General features: G+C 36.6%; 1 protein-coding gene across 2 annotated transcripts; it reads right to left on the bottom strand.

Moving 5' to 3' along the window:
- Positions 1-237: 237 nt before the first annotated feature.
- LOC311286210 (ankyrin repeat and fibronectin type-III domain-containing protein 1) lies at positions 238-22,405 on the bottom strand. Of its 2 annotated transcripts, none has more exons than XM_084402326.1 (18): positions 22,250-22,405; positions 21,175-21,343; positions 20,883-21,075; positions 19,697-19,897; positions 19,500-19,613; positions 19,271-19,368; positions 19,108-19,198; positions 17,636-17,734; positions 17,468-17,555; positions 15,845-15,974; positions 15,553-15,675; positions 14,712-14,933; positions 7,463-7,629; positions 7,184-7,337; positions 2,170-2,329; positions 1,571-1,737; positions 1,248-1,419; positions 238-870 (listed from the first exon to the last, which is right to left on the bottom strand). In XM_084402326.1, the coding sequence occupies exons 2-18, from the start codon at positions 21,325-21,327 to the stop codon at positions 566-568; spliced, it is 2,637 nt and encodes an 878-aa protein (XP_084258452.1). In that variant the 5' UTR covers positions 21,328-21,343; positions 22,250-22,405; the 3' UTR covers positions 238-565. The 2 variants fall into 2 exon arrangements, with proteins under 2 accessions (XP_084258452.1, XP_084258453.1); XM_084402327.1 differs by having other exon boundaries at positions 238-867.
- Between the last annotated feature and the right edge of the window lie 680 nt (positions 22,406-23,085).

The following is a 23,085-nucleotide window of genomic DNA, read 5'->3' as shown; positions in this document are numbered from 1 at the left end:
TCGTTTAACCCAATTTTGGGTCAAATATTTCAATATTTTTGAGTCAAAATGTATATTTAAAAAATGTAACCCAACAGCAGGGTTTGTCCATATTTGACCCAAAGTTGGGTTAAAACAACCCAGAATTGTTTAGAGTACACTGTAAGTTGTTTGTGTAGTAATCATTCAAGCGCATTTAGTTTCTGACTTGTTCTGATATTAAATAAAACAACTTTATGGAAAACAAAGCAGCACTCGTTTATTTTTATTTTTAAACAAGATCTGTTCACAGAGAAGATGATTTATATTTATTAATTTTCCAAAACAGTCATAATGAGACACAAACAGACCTATATCTATATCAATATAAATATACAGTACATAGAAAGTGCAGAGGTTCTGTAACGGACGCTTTTCTGCACATTAAATGATTCTGTTACAGATGATTTGGTTGATTTTCAGTCTGCTGATATATATTAATAATATTCTTTCATGATAACATTATTAAATATATATTATATATTCTGTCAGATATATACAGATATGGAAATAATCCAGACGTGGACCGGATCTGGGATTGACTCCATCAGTGAGTGTGACCTTTGACCCACTCCACCAGGCTCCTGACGGGACGTCCCATAAGCGGAGCGGTGCCGTCCTCGTCTAACAGGACCGGTTCTGGATCCTGCAGGTCCAGGTCTGACAGACTCCCTCCCAGCAGATCCAGGCACTCGAACAGGTCCATCATCTCCGATGGCAGGTCGTGACCTTCAGCCGCAGGGGTCGCGGAGACCTCAGGGTCGTTGCCATGGGAACAGGGTGAGGCGGTGACCCCGTGGGTGACCTCTGACTCTTCAGGTTGATGAGAGCAGGACGGAGCTTCGCCCTCTGCTGGAAATAATGCAAACGTAACGTTCTTTGTTAGTATTTAAGAGTTTAAACTTTCATTTCTTAACCTTTAACCTTTATAATGATGATCAGCTTCTGTCTGTGTGATTCAGTAATTGAAAGCTTGAAGACTGAACGTTTCTTTTGACCATTTTGCAACAAAAAGACTAAAAAAATCGAAATAGATGTTCATCACTAATGCTCAATCATCACTTAATTAATCACTTAATTATCCAATTATCATGCTGAGGTCTAGAAATGTTCTATAACTCATTCAGTTATTTACTCATATCTCGTTCTGCTGCTGATGAAGCAGTTTATGAATCACTGGCAGGTGTTTTCATTGCTGGAGCAGAATCAACAGTTGTCACTGTTCTCACCTGTGCTGAGTGTGTGTGTAGGAGGCGTGTCCTCCTCCGCAGCGGCTGATCTGATTGGTGGTCGCGAGGTCATGACCCGTCCCAGAGGCACCGCTCCCTCAGAGCTCTTGGAGCGAAGTGTGTGAATAACATCCATCAGCCAGCGGCGCTCTCTCCACAGCGCAGACAAACCCTACACACACACACACTGGTGAGTGACATGTGAGTGAGTGAGTGAGTGAGTGAGTGAGTGAGTGAGTGAGTGAGTGAGTGAGTGAGTGAGTGAGTGTGCGTGTGAGTGAGTGTGTGTGTGTGTGTGTGTGAGAGCAGGTAAACACAGACACCTGTGCGAGCTGTGTGACGTGAGTCAGTCTCTCCGTGGCCTCCGTCACTTCACTGCTGTCCAGCGCTTCCCTCAAAGCCTGCTGGGAGAGACGGACCTCCAGCTCCAGTCGAACCCACAGCTCACAGAACTGAGACAGCAGATCATGCTCGTATGCCCACAGGTGCACTGCAGCACACACACACACACACACACACACACTATTACCTTACAATATACACTGAAAAATGTCTTTTACGTCAAATAATTGAAAATTGAATGCCAAATTTATGGGTTTTGGAGGTAAAATGTTATATTTAATGGCATTTAGATGATTGTTTTTTGTTTTCATGAAGTGTTTTAAATTGTTCTATGTTTTAATGTAATTGTATTTATTGCATGCTTATGTATTTTCATTAGTTTGTATTTGTTTGTATTGTTAAGGTTGTTAGGTGCTTTAAGAGGCTACTTTTAAAGGCGCTATATGAAATATGTATATTTTTAATTTGGTATATTTTTACAAATTATTATTATGTACAATGAAACAGTATTATGATTATATTTAACCTAAATAGTTTTAATTCTTCTTTCTTTAAAGGCACTAAAGTGTGAGTTCCTGACCGAGCTCAAAGATGTGCAGTGGGAGCGTGAGTCCGTGCGGCTCCACCTCGGCCTCTAGGGTCCACCGGCTCAAGTCCTCGCCGGGCGGCAGCAGCAGCAGCAGAGACACATGATCACCCGCCTGCAGCAGCTCCTGTGTGTACACGCGGTAATCACACGCCTGCACACGCACGCACACACACACACACACACACACATCAACAATAAACAAACATTACAATCTAAATCAGTGATTAGACTCTAAATGAGTTTAGTGATTCAGGTCAAATGATGATTATGTCAAAACATAAGCAACACCATCAGATCACCTTTTCTCTTTGTTCATCTGGATATTATAACTCAGTTACAGCAGCCAAACTAAATCTAAAGTTAAAAATGTAAGGGTCAAGAGCCCGACTAAAGCAGACACTGATCTCCATAATTAAATGTGATGTTCTGCTTGTTAACATCAGGTGTCTTCAATAATGGTCAATAAACACTCAATTAATCACTTAATTAGATCATTAGTTTTAACCCTCTTCAGTGTTAATTTAACACTCATATTTTAGCACTTTAAAGGAACCGTATATAAGAAATGTATTTCAATTAATCATAAAATGGCCCTGATATGTCACTAGACATTAAGAAATCATGTTCATTTCAAATACTAATATCACTGACAACAGTAGTACGGCCAGGATATTGTCATTTAAAAAGTGAAGTTGCAGCCCTCAACTGATGTTGATGTTGTCATGTTGTGTTTTGGCCTGAAGCGCCACCCTCCAACTATCTACCAATCACGAAGTCAGTAGTGTTTCGGCATCCGGGTTGCCAGCTCTGCTCTAGTTACCACAGCTGCAGCTACAAACGTGTCGGATAAAAAATGTCTAACGTTACGAAACCTAAAAGACCTCGTTATGAATCCGAAATACGTCGTGACAAAGTCCGAAATAAAACAAGGATTTTTTTAGGAGATGCCTTTGAAAGATGGAGACGGCTGAAAACGGAGAAGAATTTGAAGACAGACGCCAACGTTGCTTATTTTCTCCTGGACAGTTAAGATTCATCTATGTTTGGCTAACTTGTACTTAAAGGGATACTCCACTTTTTTTGGAAATAGGCTCATTTTACAACTCCCCCAGAGTTAAACAGTTGAGTTTTACCGTTTTCGAATCCATTCAGCCGATCTCCGGGTCTGGGGGTCCCACTTTTAGCATAGCTTAGCATAATGAATTGAACCGGACAAGACCATTAGCATCTCTCTCAAAAAAATGAACAAAGAGTTTCGATATTTTTCCTATTTAAATCTTGACTCTTCTGTAGTTACATCGTGTACTAAGACTGACGGAAAATGAAAAGTTGCGATTTTCTAGGCTGATATGGCTAGGACCTATACTCTCATTCCTGCGTAATAATCAAGAAACTTTACTGCCGTACCATGGGTGAAGCAGGCGTAATGATATGACGCAGCGCATGCCGCCTGATAATAGTCCCCAACTCAGTAGCCTGTCGGTCTTAGTACACGATGTAACTACATTACATTAAAGTATCCCTTTAATGTAAATGGACATTTCAAATATTCATGACAGTCGAACAAAGTTATGCATGTTCGTGCAAAGTAAGGTTACGTTAGCGCATATGGAGCAGGTGGGTCATCGAATCCTGCAGCCTAACTGGCAACCTCGAGTCAGGGGGGAGGGGGAGGGGATACACCGCTCTACAGTAATTTGAAAGTGATTGCAGTACCAGTTTTGGCCACAATCTTACATACGGTTCCTTGAACACTCTTGAGTGTGGAGTCAAATAAACTCCCAGGAGAGTTACCTTAACACTGGAGTTTTTGCTGTGGTTTGTTTATGAACGTCTTTCCAAAACATCAGCAGTTTTACTTTCGTAATGATAGAAATGATTCAATAACTGAAACATCTCACACTGATCTCAAAGATTCGCTGAAGATCAGTTCAGTCAGAACATGAACACTGTGAACGAATCATTCTTTTGAACAGATTAATGATTCATCTGAACCGGTTCACAGAGCATGTGCACGTGACTCAATCCGTGAGGTTGATGTCATGATGTGTGACGCTTGACACGTATATAATTAATAATAAACACATAGGAAAAAACACAGTATTAAACTAAACATTTAGTTTAAAACAGAACATGTGAAGTGACTTAAACGAATCAGTGAATTGGTTTCTTTGAAGTAACACTTGTTATTGTAACACTTTACAATAAAGTTCCAGTTATTAATATTATTTAACTAGTTAGCATGAACTTAAAATGAACTTGTGTGTGTTTGTGTGTGTGTGTTCATGTGTGTGTGTGTTTGTGTGTTCATGTGTGTGTTCATGTGTGCTTTCATAAATTAGAGATTTATGAAGTGAACCAATTCACTGATTCATTTAAGTTCTTTGAAGTAACTGCACAGCAAAATCCCCAGTGTTAAATTAACACTCTTCAGTGTACATATGTGTGCACACTACAGGGTGTTAAAAAATTAACACTGAAGCAGTGTTGACGTTAATGAGATAATTAAGTTAACACTGAAGCAGTGTTTAAGTTGATGAGATAACTAAGTGATTAATTAAGTGATTGGCCATTAGTGGTGACACCTGATGCTAATAAGCAGAATCATTGACGGAAAGAGAAAAAAACAATAACAGAAAAAAGAGAAACACAAAAACTACTGACTTCGAGTCATTACACATTGTTGCACTTATTATTACCAGTTTGACTTTATTTCTGTCATACATCGACAAAAGTTCTTGAGATTCAACAGAAGTTTAGACGGTAATGTTTTATGGAAGTTTTCTTTTCAAGTTACCATTATGGTGGTCAGTGTTTGCTTTAGTTGGGCTCTTGACCCTTTTTATTTTATTAATATTAGTTTTCTCTGACTGTTCCAACATTGTGTTTATAAAGCACATTTGTTACTGCAAGAGAAAACATGACCTGCTCACCATATGTTTTGATGATAATGGCATTATCATGACCTGATTCACAGATGTCATTCAGAGTCTAAATTATTAACTATATGCTTGTTGTCTCGTTTTAGTATTGGTGATTGTAGCTCTGAGGTCCAACAGCAATATGAAAAATTTTGAAAATACTTTGTGCAAAGAAGGTATTGTGTTTAAACACACAGACATCAATAATCAGCATATGAATCTCTACAATGGTGACAATAACAAACTAGTGACAAACAGATCAACTCTGAACATCACAAAACAAGCTACTAAAGTCAGAACAAAACAATAGCAAAATAAAAGCAAACAGAAAAAACTATGAAAATTACAGGACAATTCAGCTGCATAATTTATTCATGCTGCAATGCATGATGTGAGCCATTGATGCGTTCTGATTGGTGGCTCCCATCATGCACTGCAACATGAAGCATTTGTTTAATTGTCACCATTGTTGAGATTCATATGTAGATTCTTGATGTCTGTGTGTGATTTAAAAATTTCATATTTCTAAAACATTGCTGGAAGTAGCTAGCCTGGTTCTACCAGACTCTCGTACATTTCATTTGTACAGAGAGTCTGGCCTCGCTCCATTGAGAAATGTTTACTTCCTTGAAAGCAGGTTCTCTGTTAAAGTTCAAAACTATTGGATCTGCCCAGAGTCTCTCAGGATCTGCCATAACCAATCGCTAACGTGAGGTCGTCCGAATGATCAGAGGATTATGTTTAGAATAAGATGTCTGTCTTTTATAAAGTTTATAAATACTTTTATATTTATAAATACTGAGAATACTTTTTGTGCAAAAAAAAAACAAAAAACCGACTTTATTCCACTATTCATTTCCTTCTCTCTCTTCCTCGAGTCTTGATAAAGCAGCGCGTCTGTGTGTTGTACGTCACACGTAGGCTCACTATTGGCCGACGCTAGTCATGTGTGTGATCACATCAACGTCATCGTTCTCAGCCACTCCCTCTATTCGCTGATTGGTCCTACAAAAAATTTGTTTCTGGAAACCTAAGAATATACAGCAGTCCCAGACGTAGTACTGAAGGAAAATGAAATTGAGCGGAAGTACGTAGGAGGGCGGAGCCAGGCTAGGAAGTAGCTACTGTAGTGAAAAATTTATCAAACTTTTGGATAAACAGCTTATAATGCTGGGTAAGATCAGTGAATAATTTCATCATCAAAACATAACCAGGGCTGCATTTCCAAAAGCATCTTAAGCTTAACTTGATCACAAACCAACTGCAACAAATGGTCTATATAATCAAATTAGGCTTGCGATGCTTTCAGGAAACACAGCCAAAGTCATAGTTTCTCTTGTCTCAACACATATGCTTTATAAACACAGAGTTGGAGCAGCCAGAGAAATACTAATGTTTAAAAAGGAAAGTGTCAAGAGCCCAACTAAAGCAAACACTGACCACCATAATGGTGACATGAAAAGAAATTCCATAAAACATTAACGTCTAAACTTCTGTTGAATCTCAAGAACTTTTGTGGATGTATGACAGAAATAAAGTCAAACTGGTAATAATAAGTGCAACAATGTGTAATGACTCGAAGTCAGTAGTTCTTGTGTTTCTCTTTTTTCTGTTATTGTTTTTTCTCTTCAATGATTCTGTTTATTAACATCAGGTGTCACCACTAATGGCCAATCATCACTTAATTAATCACTTAGTTATCTCATTAACTTAAACACTGCTTCAGTGTTAACTTAATTATTTCATTAACTTCAACACTGCTTCAGTGTTAATACACTGAAGAGTGTTAATTTAACACTGGGGATTTTGCTGTGTGGTAACACTTTACAATAATGTTCCAGTTATTAATATTATTTAACTAGTTAGCATGAACTAAAGCATTTATTAATCTCAATGTTATTTTCAACATTTACTAATACATTATTCAAATCCAAACATAAACATGAATCTGAACAAACAATGCACAACATTGTATTTGTGTTAACTACCATTAACAAATATGAATAATAACTGTAACAAATGCATTTTTCATTGTTAGTGTTGCCAGGTAGCTCAATAAACCGGATCTGCTGGTGTTGTGTTACCCGCTCCAGTGGGACGTTGAGTTTGGTGAGCAGTTGAATCACTGCAGATCTCAGTTCCTTCACGAAGTCCTCAACACCTGAGCTGTCAATCACAGCGTCATCACTCCCACAGGCCCCGCCCACTGCATGCCTCTGTAGCCACGCCCACTCCTCCCTGCACACACACACACACACACACACACACACACACACACACACACACACACACACACACACACAGGTTAATTCCACAGACAGCATCATTGAGTGTGTGTGGGTGAATCAGTGCTCCAGTGTTACCGTGTGACGTGTGGCCGGTTCCTGACACGGCAGCAGAAGGGCATGCTGGGTAATCTGTGTGAGACCAGAACGCGCAGCTGCTTGACGGAGCTGCAGAGCTTCAGGACACACACATACAGACCAGACTGAGCTCTGTGCTGACTCCTGTGGTGATACGCCAGCGTCTCCTGCACACACACACACACACACTCTTATTTATCAACCACCTTCCTATACAGACACTTCCACCAGCCAATCAGCTCATCATGATTACATCAAGTCCCGCCCACATTTATTCTCTCTTTAAATATCCCCTTTACAGAAGTCAAATGGGTTGTGAACACAGTTACTGATAATAAAACTAATGAAAAGGAATAAAACTCAACATGAACAAAGACTAAAATGAAACTAAAGCATCTTTGTTCAATGGAAACCAGTGAAATTACACTAAATTACACTTTCATGACTCCAAAATTGTCTAAAATATAAACATAAATGGTGACAAATTGCTTTTAGATTTAGTGTTTTACACATGCCATGGTATATTAAAAATGGAAATCTTTACAACCCATCTGTGTTAAACTACAAAAAAACCTAGAATATAAATAACAGCATATTATAATTCCACTAGATGTTAAACATTTATAAATTATATCAGTAAATGCATTAACTTTGGCAGTCCTAAAATACTAAAAATAAAATGAAAAATAAAACTAGAAAGCTCCATTAAAGAGACAGTTCAGCCAAAAATGATCATTCTAATCATAATGTATTCATGTAAAAAAGAAATTTTGAGAAAAATATCTCAGTGGGTTTTTCTGTCCATATAATGAAAGTCAATGGGGTCCAAAGTCGTTTGCTTTCCAACGTTCTTCAAAATGTCCTCTTTTGTGTTTCAAAGAAAGTCGTGATGAATGACTCCAGTACGGTGTACATTTTAGGACATCCTCAGACCTCAGACATATGAAGACAAGGCATCATGCCTCAGACTAAAAGGCATCAGTCATTGGACAAAACGGCATCGCGCCTCAGACTGAAAAAGCTTCAGGTCTCAGGAAAAACAATGTCAGGTGTCAGGTCTCGTACAATTAGGCATCAGACGAAACAGCCTCAGACAAAAAGGCATCAGACATAAAGGCATCAGACAAAAAGGCATCGGACGAAAAGGCATCAGACTAAAAGGCATCAGACGAAACGGACTCAGAGGGAGTTTGGAGATTCGCATTGCCCCGCCCCATATGACGTCACATGTACGCAGTTCATAGCTCGAAAGAATGCTTTAACTCCATGATAGTTTGCCAACATACAAACTAGCTAGTTGAAATATGGTATCTAAGTTTTTAAATGTGCAAATAAAACTTGCGAAATGCATGTTCTCTTCTGTAAACAACTTAATTAGTGTAACATTTCAATAAAGCAGGGATTTTAAGCAGGGATTTTAACACTGTTTTAACATTTAATTAAAGCATATAATATATACATAGCATATGGGCGTCAGTTTGGTTTGAAATGTGCTGGGGACAGAGATCGACGCATTCGGAAGTGCATTTTCAGAAGGGCTGGGTACGATGACGCATTCATTTTTTTCTCTCTTTCGCGCAGGTTGTTTTGAAAGGCGTTGTCCTGTAGCTCAGGCACGGCCCCACTTTCCAACAGGCCCACCCAGAACTTTCACACACAAAAAAAAAACAACTTTTACTATATTCGAATTTTGTCAATAATTATAAAAAAAAATCGCCAATAAGCTCATAATTTGTGCTAAAATAGTGTTTAAAAAACATTTTAAAAAGCTGGTTATATTTTGATGTTTCTGCGCAAGTTTAGCAGACAGTGAGGTTCGGGTTTGTTCCGATCAGAGCTCGTGAGTGGAGAGAGCATTTCTGAATATTCCGCTCCGCTCGTTCGTAAAAGTAATGATTATGAATGCGTCTAAATGTGTCTATATACACTGTGAATGTGAATGTGCATTATATGCTGAGTTTCGGTTCATTTATGAGACGATCTCCAGTTCACTCGCCGACGCCTCCATGTCGTGATTCTACGGTGACGCATTGCTGCCACATATTATTTTCGTTAAAACGACATCTTTTTCTCGTAGCCTAATAACGAGATGTTATGTTGTTAAAACGACATATTTTTTGCCCTTATAAGGACATGTACAAAATATGCCTTTATCCACATGAAATTGACAGCCTATCGCGCCTTTATCACACTTTCAAAAAGCTTAAGCAAATAGTAGCTGCCCCCAATCATGAAAAATTAATCAAAGAGGCCGTTTTTGAAAATATATTTTATATAGGCTTTTTTATATTTTATATTTTATATACAAGTTTTTTTTTTAATATGATATATTATATAGGCCTAATAAGATTTATTTTTGTTAATAGGCTATATCTTCATTACCTAGAGATATAATTAAACAAAAAGTAGTCAAAACACATCTAACAGAACATAGCCTAAGTTGTTTATTTTTTACAACATTGTGTTCTTATTTTGTTTAATTAACGAAATGTCAATCTTCGTCTTTATAACAGAAGATATAATACAATACAAAAATCTTCAAGATGTATAATGGATTGTCACCTTATAAACAGTCCTTTATTAATGGAATAATACACCCTTATAATAAAGAAAAAGCTTCAGTGGTAAAGAATATGAACGCAATGCATTTAATTATACGTTAAGCGTTTTCCTTCCATAGAAACCCTTTATTATAAAGAAAATAGGTGGCTCTTAACGTGTCTTTCTATAGGAGGATGGCATAGCGGTGCACAGCAAATATTCAATGAAAATATTCAATGGTATTCAATGCAAAACAAAAATGAAAAATACAATTAGCCAATAAAATAAACAAATTATTGTGGCATTAATTAGCCCATAAACAATATTTATTTTAAATCCTAAACGAATTTGCTTAAAGGCAGGGTAGGTAGGATTTATTAAAAATTAAAGATCCAAATTTGTTAAAACTTTCTATATATATCAATACATAATTAAAATGTAAGAACTCTGAAAAAAAGAGTATAAAAATCAAGTGACTCTAGACCGTTTAATCTGTATTAAACACAGCTCATTATTTCGATTCGGGACGAATCAAAGGATTAGCTTAGGCGACTGTCACTCTCTCGCAACCATGGCAACCACCCTTTTGCCACACAGCACCTGCCCACTTGCGCGCGACCGTTTGATTTGAGGAGTGCGAGAGGCACGGAACCTGATCACACCTCCGTCCAGTAGATGGCGGTAATGCACTATGTTTGCAAGCTGCCAATAAAATCTATCGAAGAAGAAGAAGAAGGCACTGAACCTAGGAATACCAAAACAATGGCAGAGAAAGAGCAATCTAAATTTACAGTACCGGCATAAGCAGTTAGTGAAGGCAAACCAGGCAAAAAAATGCCCCTTCCCCTCCGCTTGTCTCAGGTAAATAATGCGTCCTCTAGCTCAGCGGTCGGAGTCGCGCGTTCATGTGTTTTGGGGACGTGGCTTTGGAAGAAGCACAGAAATGAGGGGGTGGAGTGAATGGAAATAATGAGATGTCTTTAAAACAGTCGTGAGAGGTCTACAGACACTCGATTTTGATACTTTCTTTTTCAGAGTACTTACATTTTAATTATGTATTGATATGTACATAAAGTTTAAACAAATTTGAAAAATAGAATTTTTAGACCATTTCTACCTACCCTGCCTTTAAAGAAAAACACCAGCGTTGGGCGTTTATCTGTATAGGCTAAGTGTTTCAGCCGCCCTTTTCAAACTGACGCAATAAAATGCAACAGAATTTGATTAGTTAAACATGAAGAGGACTTATCCGTCTGGCATGGCCGCTCGCTCTAACGTCAACCTAGATAAATGTTTGCTATTATGAAGCGCATATCCAAGTGTTTGTGCGGAGTGTGGAGCGCGCACTATGACATGGATGGAGGCGCCGGTGCCATCACTCGCATTTTCCTATCAACAGTGGAAACAACTTAAAATACTCCATTTCTGGTCATACAGAAAATAATAATACATCAGTCGCAACTACTTTTATTTGTGTAAACTCACAACAACAAGAAAACGGTGTGCCTTTGTAAAATAAAAGAAAATGAACAGGGCGCGCTTTCATGATCTCTGTGTATTGGAGCGCGCCTCAAAAATGACCTGACAAACAGTGTATAGACAAGCCGCACAGACATGAGAAATATAACTATAAAGTTATTAAAAAAAAATGTCCACCAACGAAAAAAAATCCAATCGAAAGCAAATACGGTATAGCTACCATCTGATTATGTAATCCTGTCTGTATGAAAGGCGCATCTAGGCTACATTACAGCGGAGATGTATGGAGATATGTATGCAGGCAGCCTACACTGATTTAGAAAAGACTAGTTAATTAATAAACAATTAAAATGCATCGTTATTTTAAAACGACATAAGATCTCGTTATTAGACATAATTGAGGTGAAAAAATAATATGTATGTGGCAGCAATGCGTCACCGTATGATTCTGCTATATTTACTTTTTATATATTAAATCCAGGCAATTGGTTCATGAAACATTGATTAAAATTAAGATATAATTAATACAAAACGAAATTCACTTTAAAGAAAGGCAGCTGTTCTGTTTGAGGTCTCTGTGAAAGTTTTAAAGCAGTCTTTTAGTGCCGCTTTCAGAGGCTCACGTCTGTAACCGAGAACTGTCACGTTGTTTTTTCCCTCATAAATGCAAACACGGAAAATAAAATAAAATGAATATTATAATGTTTTTTTGTTGGGTCAGACAATGATTACCAAATTTCTCTTTCATATTGCTCCTCACAACCACTGAAAACGGTCAAAAGAAATCGAACCAAAAGTCAAATTAATATGGACGGAAGTTAAAAGTGGTGGGTACAAAATGACTCATGACGAAATCTGGTGGGTACGCGTCCCCCCCCCCGTCCCTCCGAAATCGACGCCTATGATTATATATATTATATATACAGGCCAAACTTTTTTAAACATATACAATTTTTTTGGGGGGGGGATATATGGGATACATGCTATAGAGAATGTTTTTGAAAGAAGTTTCTTCTGCTCATCAAGCCTGCATTTATTTGATCAAAAATACAGAAACAAAATGTAATATTGTGATATATTATTACAATTTAAAATAATTGGTTTTCAATTTATTATACTTTAAATTATCATTTATTTCTGTGATGCAAAGCTGAATTTTCAGGATCATTACTCTATCAGTCTATCACATGATCCTTTAGAAATTATTCTAATATGATGATTCATTATCAAAGTTGGAAACAGTTCTGCTGCTAAATATTTTTTCATAACCTGTTTTTTAGGATACTTTGATGAATAAAACGTAAAAAAAAAGAAAAAAAAAAAGCAAATATTTTAAAAATATAAATCTTTTGTAACAACAATATACACTGGTCAGTAATTTGGGGTCAGTAATTGTTTTTCTTTCTTTTTTTGAAATAAATCAATATTTTTATTCAGCAAGGATGTGTTAAATTGATCAAAAGTGATAGTAAAGAAGCAGGGGCGGATCACCCCAGTTGGCAGCAAGGAATTAAAAGTTATGGCCAATTTAACTGTGATTAAATTCAGTATATATACGTCTGCCATATGTTGCCACCTCTCAAAAATTCCTGCACCCCTCTCGCCACACCATAAATATTTTTCTAGATCCGCCCCTGTTCAGAAGATTTATATTATTAGAATTGTTTTTTTTTTTTTTTTTTTTATAAATGCAGTTCTTTTTAACCTTTTATTCATCAAATATATTAGGCAGCAGAACTGTTTCCAACACTCATAATAAATCAGAATATTAGAATGATTTCTAAAGGATCATGTGATGGACTGGATGTCACATGTGACACTGAAGACTGGAGTAATGATCCTGAAAATTCAGCTTTGCATCACAGAAATAAATGATAATTTAAAGTATAATAAATTTAAAACCAATTATTTTAAATTGTAATAATATATCACAATATTACATTTTGATCAAATAAATGCAGGCTGGATGAGCAGAAGAAACTTCTTTCAAAAACATTAAAAATAGTAATGTTTCCAAACTTTTGGCCTGTACTGTATATATATATATATTATGTTGAAGAGAACATGCATTTCACGAGTGCATGTTTTAACATTTAATTAAAGCATATAATATATATAGCCTATATATATATGCTTTAATTAAATGTTACACTAATTATGCTGTATGCAGAAGAGAACATGCATTTCACGAGTTTTATTTGCACGTTTAAAAAGTTAGATGACATATTTCAACTATAGCTTGTATGTTGGCAAACTATCGTAAAGCGTTTTTTTTTTTTTTTTACTTTTATTGAATATGTATAAGATAACAAGCGGATATAAAGGACATATAACTTCTACAGGAATTAAATTATATCAAGTATATGTAAAGCTTCACATTATATAAAATAAATAAATAAATAAAAGACATACACAGAGGAAACATTATGCATCAGTGGTATTGTCAAAAATATCATCATAATATTTCAAGAATCTGTCACTTTTCTTGTTTTTAATCAACCTCAGAGACTTCAGAAATGTATCAAGTAAAGCGTTCTTTCGAGCTATGAACCGCGTACATGTGATGTCACATGGGGCGGGGCAATGCGAATCTCCAAACTCCATCTGAGTCCGTTTCGTCCGATGCATTTATGTCTGATGCCTTTTGGTCTGAGTCCGTTTCGTCTGATGCCTTTTAGTCTGATGCCTTTTTGTCTGATCATGATGCCTTTATGTCTGATGCCTTTTTGTCTGAGGCTGTTTCGTCTGATGCCTTTTAGTCTGATGCCTTTTAGTCTGAGTCCGTTTCGTCCGATGCCTTTTAGTCTGATGCCTTTTTGTCTGATCATGATGCCTTTATGTCTGATGCCTTTTTGTCTGAGTCCGTTTCGTCCGATGCCTTTTCGTCTGATGCCTTTATGTCTGATGCCTTTTTGTCTGAGGCTGTTTCGTCTGATGCCTAATTGTACGAGACCTGACACCTGACATTGTTTTTCCTGAGACCTGAAGCTTTTCAGTCTGAGGCGCGATGCCGTTTTGTCCAATGACTGATGCCTTTTAGTCTGAGGCATGATGCCTTGTCTTCATATGTCTGAGGTCTGAGGATGTCCTAAAATGTACATCGTACTACGGTGAACTGTCTCTTTAATGTTAATCCGTCCCTTGCTGTGACAGATGTCTGACAGCAGAGGGAGACACTGGATAGATGAGCTGTGTGGTTTTATGTGTGTGTGTGTGTGTGTGTTCTGACCTCGAGTCTCTCGGTCAGCAGCTCGACAGCGGTGGGTTCGGGGAGCATTGGCGTCTGGATCTGGTGTTTCTCCAGTGTGCTGACAGGAACCCAGTGCAGCGGGGGGTCAGACGGGGTCAGCGGGGTCGTGACCTCTCTCAGGGTCACCAGCAGAACGTTACCCTGCCTGTCCTTCAGCGGCTCGAAGTACACCTGCCCCAGATCCACACACCCCACTGACGCCTGACACGAGACCCACACGAGACAAATGAGCTGCATTATATCATTTACAATTATAGAACTTTAAAGACTTGTTTAAACAACTATAACAAAGCAAAACAACTAAAACTACATTTAAAATTAATGAACCTTTATAGACTTATTTAAAAAACAGTAAAAAAGCAAAACAACAAACTGAAATAAAAAATTAATGAACCTTTATAGACTTATTTAAAAAACTGTAAAAAAGCAAAACAAAACAACTAAAACAAAAAAAATATTCAACTTTATAGACTTGTTTACAAAAACTATAAAACAGCAAAAAAAATAAAATAATAATAATAATAATAATAAAACTAAAGACTTGTTAAAAAACTATAAAAAGCAAAACAAAACAACTAAAACTGAAAAAAAAGTTTAACTATAGACTTTTAAAAAACAGTAAAAAGCAAAACAAAACAACTAAAACAAAACATTTATTAAACTTTATAGATTTGTTTACAAAAACTATAAAAAAGCAAAACAAAACAACTAAAACTGAAATAAAAATTAATAAAACTTTATACTTATTTAAAAAAACAATAGCAAAACAAAAACTATAAAAAAACTGCATGAGTGCATGGAGGAGTGTGTTGAGCAGCACCTGCAGCTGAGCGACGGCCCTCAGGAAACTCAGTCTGTTCTGCAGCAGTGATGAAGACGAGGAGAGCGATGAAGACGACAGCACCTGCTGCAGGAACGACACCTGCGTCCACGCGCATGACAGCTGACACACACACACACACACACAGAGAGAGAGAGAGAGAGTCAGACGCAGGAGACACACAGGAGAAACACACACACGAGTGATGCTGACCTTAGTGAACCACAGGAGAAACACACACACACACACACACACACACACACACACACACACACACACGAGTGATGCTGACCTTAGTGAACCACAGGAAGTCCTGTGTGATGGAGGCGGAGCAACACTGAACCTCCACTAGAGGGAGCCGATCGTCACAGGACACCAGGACACACTCCTTCTGATAGAAGACACACGCCAGGTACACGCCTCTACACACACACACACACACACACATGACAGTAACACACTGACAGAACTTTAGAAGTCAAAAAGCTTGAGAAGCAACTCTTAAGTGTTCGTTTACATGACAATACACTAAAAATGGAAATGTTTTTCCTTTGCATTTTCCGTGTACAGACGACAACGCTGTCAAAATGATCCTTGTTCACACGCATCCATGAAAACTACTAAAACTGCAGTATTCTGCCATCAGTTTGTCACTAAAGAAACACTATGTGCCTATAGATACACATGCGTTTACACAGAGACAATAACAGTATTGTGTTCATAAACTTGCACTCTGAAACCGGTTTACAAAAGTTTGTGTTTCAGGCCCCCAAAACACTGGTGCCGTGTAAATGAACGACCAAAACGCATAACTTTTTAAATGTTTTAGTTGAAAACGGTGTCGTACACGGCCCCTAAAATCATTATGAATGTCAGAGTTTTGTTTTCAAAATTCTAATAGCTTCTTAAAAATGATGGACACTTCTTACGTGAGGAAAAGATAAAAAAAAAAAAAAAATTGTCACATTTTTTAATTACATTTAGTTCAACTTGATGTAAAAAAAAAAAAAAAACTAACATCTTCAATTAAATTATTTTATTCAGTTTAAAATAAAAATGTATAAGACATATAAACATAAACCAAAACTAATAAAATAATACGTTTTAGTAATTTGTTGTGTTTTCTCTATTAAAATGCAAACAGAAAACATAAATATAAAAACTAATTCAAAATACTATTCAAATGTTTTAAAAAATGACATTTTAATACTCAAAAACATTTTTAAACTCATTATAAAATATGTATTCATTATAAAAGTGCCCATGTTTTACAGATTTGATGAATTTCCATGACTTTTTCAGGTCTAGAAATCACTTTTAAAACGAGGCTTTCTCATTTATCACGGTTTTCCGAAACTGTGAGAATCCTAATTCTTCAAAGACACAAAAACTAATTAATAATAAAATATGAAATATATAAATTTATAGCGAATGTTTAAAGGAGAAGTTCACTTTTAAAATGAAAATTCTGTCATCATATACTCACCCTCATGTTGTTTCAAAGCTGTATGCATTTCTTTCTTCTGCTGAACAGAAAGGAAGATATTTAGAAGAATATCATATACTATGGAAGTCATTGGGACCCAAAAACTGTCTGGTTACTGATATTCTTCTAAATATCTTCCTTTCTGTTCAGCAGAAGAAAGAAATTCATACAGCTTTGAAACAACATGAGGGTGAGTATATGATGACAGAATTTTCATTTTAAAAGTGAACTTCTCCTTTAATCTTATTTGAAATGTTTTGAGGTCGTTTTGACGCCCCCTGGTGGAGAACGGCTGATATAAAGTGACTTTACAGTGAGGAAACGCACACAAATCTGCATTTGACGGGATGTAGGCCTGCATTTCAGTTTGTGCACATCATATATAGTGTATTTGACATGATTTCTTCTTTGTGTAGATGTGTTTCTCACCTCTGTAACAGGCGGACGAACCGGCTGGAGTGAAAGAGCTGCTTCAGGCCGCGAGACACAGACACTTTCCTCACAGAGCTGCTGTTCTCTGAGACACACACACACAGGTGTTGATCAGTGTGTATCCAGTGAGGTGTGTGTTTCTTCATGTAGTGTGTGTGTGTGTACCTGTGAGGAGCTCAGGATCTGTGATCTGCTGTGAGATCCTCCGGACGGCTGAGGCCTGATCCCTGCGTCTCACCGTCACACCGATACACTCGCTCCAGCCTGCAGGGGGCGACACTCGACCGTCACACACTCACTAAACCACATTAATTCATCAAAAATACTGGGAAATACTGGGAAATATTATTATAATGTAAAACAGCTGTTCTTTATGTGAATATACAGTAAAGTGTAATTTATTCCTGTGATCAAAGCTGAATTTTCAGCATCATTACTCCAGTCTTCAGTGTCACATGATCCTTCAGAAATCATTATAATATGATGATTTGATGCTCAAGAAACATTTATGATTATTATCAATGTTGAAAACAGTCCTGCTGCTTCAGGGTTTTGTGGAGACTATGATACATTTTATTTTTCAGGATACTTCGGTGAACACAAAGTTTTAAAAGAACAGCATTTATTTGAAATAGAAAACATTTGTCACATTACAAATGTTGTTACTGTCACTTTTGATCAATTTAATGCATCCTTACTGAATAAAAGTATTCATTTCTTTTTAAATAAAATTATAGTGAGCCCAAGCTTTTGAGAAGTAGTACATTTCACTTTATCACTTTAGAAATTGTGTAATTGTGTTTTTTCAAATGTTAACAATGATAATTATAATAATTATTTAATAATATTAAAATAATTATTATTACCATTATTATGCTTTTTAAAAATGCTATTCATAACTATGCACACTTGACCGTCTATTGAAATTTATCAATCAAAGGACACAAACCTGTAAAAAAAAATAGTATAAATTAAATGAATAAAACTTAGCAATTTATTAATACAGTAAAATGTTAACAATTCTAAATCTTTTAATATTTTTTAAAAATTTTAACACATCTATTTTATCCCCCCCCCCCCCAAATTCAGTACGTTTTAATGGTGTAATACATTTTCATCAAATAAAATAAATTGAAATAAAATAAAATAGCACGTCGAATCAATCGAATTCATAAAATTTAAACATTTATTACTTTAATATTAATTATAATTTATTATTTAATTACATTTACAGTGCTCTGCTTATATCACTTAGATACTATTAGTTTTATTCATAGTTATTATATAATTTTTCATTTTCACTTTAGTAATCAAAAATTGTTAAAATTTTTGTCAATTTTTATTTTTAATTTTTATTATAATTCATATTTTAGTGTTTTCTTTTTTTGTTGAAAACTATAAGAAATTGTTGCGCTATGTTTTTTTTAAATATATGTCTATATTGTTTGTATTAGTTTGTATTAGTAATATAGTATATATATATAATATAGTTATTTTAGAACATCAAGTTAAACTAAATGAAAATGAGAAACGGTTCCTTGGCAACCCAGTTTTTATTTTTTTATTGTTTTTCAGTTAATGTTTATTTAACTAAGCAACTGGTTCTGTGTGACGAGTCTGCAGTTGTCAGTACTCACTGGAGGGGGCGACACTCGTCGGGCTGCTGCTCACACACACACCCCAGCCTCTGATGTTATACGCACTGACCCGCACGTAATACTGCACACCCTACACACACACACACACCAGTCAGAGTCTGTGTGTATCACATAGCCATGTGTATGAGTGTGTGTGTCTTACAGTCTGCAGTCCGGTGATGCTGAACTCTGTGTTTCTGTTGTCAGTGATGAATCCAGTTCCACACAGAGGATAGAAACCAGCTGAAGTGCTCCATTCAACTACACACACACACACACACACACACACACACACACACACACACACACACACACACACACACACACACAGATGGATGGGTCAGTGATGACATCATCAGGGACAGTGTGATGATAATGATGTAGCATCTCACCTCTGTATCTGGTGATGAGGCCGTGTGTGTGACCGCAGGGCTCTCTGACACGCACACACACACAGCTGTCGCCCGTCACCAGCAGAGCGGCGCTAGCGGGAGGACCAGGAGGAGCTGAGGGACACACACGAGTCACATGACATCTGAGTGTGTGTGTGTGTGTGTGTGTGTGTGTGTGTGTGTGTGTGTGTTCATACCTGTCGAGTGGAATCTCTCCCTCATGCGATGGTAAAGTTCACAGCGTTGCGTCCAGATATCGACGCTCTTCTGCGCGTCTGCGTGTGACTGAAGCTCCGCCTTCTCTCTGAGCTGAAGCTCCGCCCTCCACTCCTCCAGCTTCTGCTCGGCCAATGACACCAGCTCATCCAGCTTCAGCGACCAATCAGAGGACGAGCTCACTGCGGCGGGACGAAGAGAGGCGTTTATACTTCATCAGCACACTCAAGTGTCAAATCTGCTTCATTTTTAACTAAATTATGTTGAATTTTTTTATTTTTACAAATTGTGTTGTCCTTTTAATTTGTCTGGATTTACTTTTAATGGTTTAAATTTTATATTTTAAAAACATTATATATAATATAAATATTATATAAATATTTTATAACAATTTTAACAGTAATAGGGTTCTTTGATCTACTAAACGTAATCATTTATTATTATTAAATAATCTTTTTTTTTTTTTTTTTTACAATAATAGGATCGTATGAAAATTCCCCCAAATTCAGATTTTTGGGGATTCTGTATATGTGGTTATTATTTAATACACATTTATCAGTAAAAATGGTGTTAATCAAATGAATTCATAAAACCTAATTATTCATTGTACATTTTTATCTTATTAAGCCAAATCGTTATACAGTAAATTTTGACTTTTAAATCATCCACCAAATTATCATCTCTTGCAGTTTAACAACAATGCCACAAATTATTAAAACACCTGGCTGTTAGTAAAACACATTAAATTGTGAATAAATAAAATAAATATATTTTAATAAAAAACAATATACCTATATAATTTACATTATTAACATAATTTCATTTAAAATGAATCTATATAATATTGTCTCAATATTTTAATATGTTTTATTCAAATAATGAATAATACAAATGTAAAAAAATAAAATAAAATAAAACTAGCATGAAATAAATGTTCGCTCCCGCACTTTCACGCTCAGCCCTCTCCGCATTGGATTGTGGGAAATAGTGCTTCAGCAAGTGTACACTCAAATTCAGAGAGGATTGTGGGTAAAAGAAGTGAACGAATGTAGGGAATGAAGTTGTTCACTCAGAATTCGGACACCACTACAAAATGGCCGACACCTGATATAGTGCACTATACAGTGGATAGGGAGCGGTTTCAGACACAGCTAATGAGTCACTCACAGTTGGGGTTGTGTTTTGCTCCGGCCTTCACCAGCACCTTCAGCAGTGAGGCATTGTGGGTAAGAGCGGCCACGTCCAGGGGCACCAGGCCGAACTCAGTGACGGCGTTCACTCGCTCGTCCGTCTCTCTGGACAACAGGTGCTGCACGGCCAGGGTGTCTTCACTCTCCAGAGCATCCCACAGACACGCGTACTACACACACACACACACATACACGTAAACATCATGACATCTATATTATACTCTAAATGTGTGTGTGTGTGTGTGTGTGTGTGTGTGTGCAGTTGTTACATCAGCTGGTCCTTTGCTCAGCCGCTTCCTCCAATCAGAATGCTCCGCCTCACCGTGGGAAGCTCCGCCCCTCAGCTTGACGGACAGACTCCTGTAGATGCGTTTGGGTGAGACGGGGCCGAAGGAACGCCTCCTCTGGGGCGGAGCCATCATCACAGCACTGACATCACTGCACACCGGAGGACATCATTACGTCATACACATTAATAGAGCGTATGAAGTCATGATTATGAGATGGAAAGTCCAAATGATGTCTTGTCTAAAGTTAGTATGTCATCATTTCAACTTTTTAAGAGAGAACTTTGAGTCGGCATGTCACACTTTTAACTTTTTATGTCATATTTACGGCTTTTTATGTCAAAATTATGACTTTACTTTATAAGTTCGACTTCGTATAGCTTCAGACATAGCATAGGATGAGATTCTGAAATCAGTTCGAGTCCAGTATTACATCGAAACTCCATCATCATCATCATCATCAGTCTCTAGTTTTTCCACATAATAACAGAGGAACTGCTTCACTTTTTCACACGTTTGTTTAAGTTCAGTATTTATCTGATTATTTCTGCAAAGCTCATGCTGATTGTCATCTTCCTCTTTTAGCCTACTCACACTCTTCCTGCTTATACTGTCAGACATACTGTATTAACTTACCTTACATTCCGACCAAACTATTGTGTTGGTAAAAATAAAGATAATATCACCATCACCATCAGTGGCTACGAGATGAGATAAAAGTGTTGTGTGGCATATTTTGTCATGTTGAATCTAAATCGCGTTATAAAGCGAAAATCCGTTATGTAAACACATCTTCGGATGTTTAATATGCCTTATATTTGAAGAGTATCCTCTCTTTAAAATGTCGTTCAGAGCTGCGGTCTTCTATGAGACATTCAAAGTTTTTTTTCACCAAGTCCGAGCTGGGTTGTCCGTTATACAAAACAAGATCAGGTATATGATAAGAACATTGAAAAACATGAATATACATTTACATGTATTCATTCGGCAGATGATTTGATCTATACACAGCTGTTTCCACATTCATAAATGAAATATAAATGTTAAATGTGTTTACCGTTAGAAACAAACGAGCGCAGATAAACTCTGTCAATCTCCTCCAAAGTTTCACAGACAGTATTAAAATGAAACTCCGATTTATAACGTCATGAAGAACTTCATTAAAAGTCTAAATTTCCGTCTTTTAAGACGAACTCTATTAATAACACGGCAGTTGTGCACTAGCCCGCAAACACCCTCAGTGTGAGCCAGTGCGCGCGCGCAGTCACGGATGTGTGTATATTTATATATCGAAATGAGGACATAGGCTACTACAAACTGTGACATGTAAATAATTAATATAACCCAAAAACTACCCATAAATGAAAACTTTTATTCGTAGTATTTAATCATTTCTACGCAGTCACGTGACCGATCCTCATCAGTTAGTTTTTCAAAATTTAAAAAACGTTGAAACAATTTAATGCTAAATGGTCGTAAAAAAAGGTTAGCAAAAACATTGAAAAAAGTTAAAACAACGTTAATGATAGAGAGATGTAAAAGGTAAAAAAAAAAAAACGTACACTTAAATAACATTATGCTAAATGAATGCAAAAGCGTCTCAAAATATCATAACAACATTTAAAAAGTGAAAAAAATTAATGCTACATAATTATAGTTTTATGTGTTGTGATATTTTGTTAAATTGCTTTTCAATGTTATGTGAAAGATTGTTTCAAGACATTTAAAAAATGTTGCGGTATCAACGTTGATCTGCAAGATGTGTTTTTTAGAGCGTTTGCTCTTCTGCAATACGCCTATGTCATATAGACGTTTAGACAATGTCTTTAAGATGTTAATGATTTTAAAAAATGCTTTTTCTAAGACATTTATCAGATGTTTTTACACAGCAAA

This window comes from Rutilus rutilus (genome assembly GCF_951802725.1).
Source record: "Rutilus rutilus genome assembly, chromosome: 1".
Taxonomy (NCBI): domain Eukaryota; kingdom Metazoa; phylum Chordata; class Actinopteri; order Cypriniformes; family Leuciscidae; genus Rutilus; species Rutilus rutilus.
Note: the sequence above shows the minus strand (reverse complement) of the source record. Positions and strands in the feature narration are given on the sequence as shown.

Bases quoted from the DNA above. Each gene is read 5' to 3' on its own strand.
- LOC311286210 (XM_084402326.1), bottom strand. From the start codon at position 21,327: ATGATGGCTCCGCCCCAGAGGAGGCGTTCCTTCGGCCCCGTCTCACCC. The intron at 21,076-21,174 runs GTAACAACTGCA...GTGTGTGTGTAG, and splicing joins TGAGCAAAGGACCAGCTGAT to TACGCGTGTCTGTGGGATGC. The intron at 1,738-2,169 runs GTCAGGAACTCA...TGTGTGCTGCAG, and splicing joins ACTGCACATCTTTGAGCTCG to TGCACCTGTGGGCATACGAG.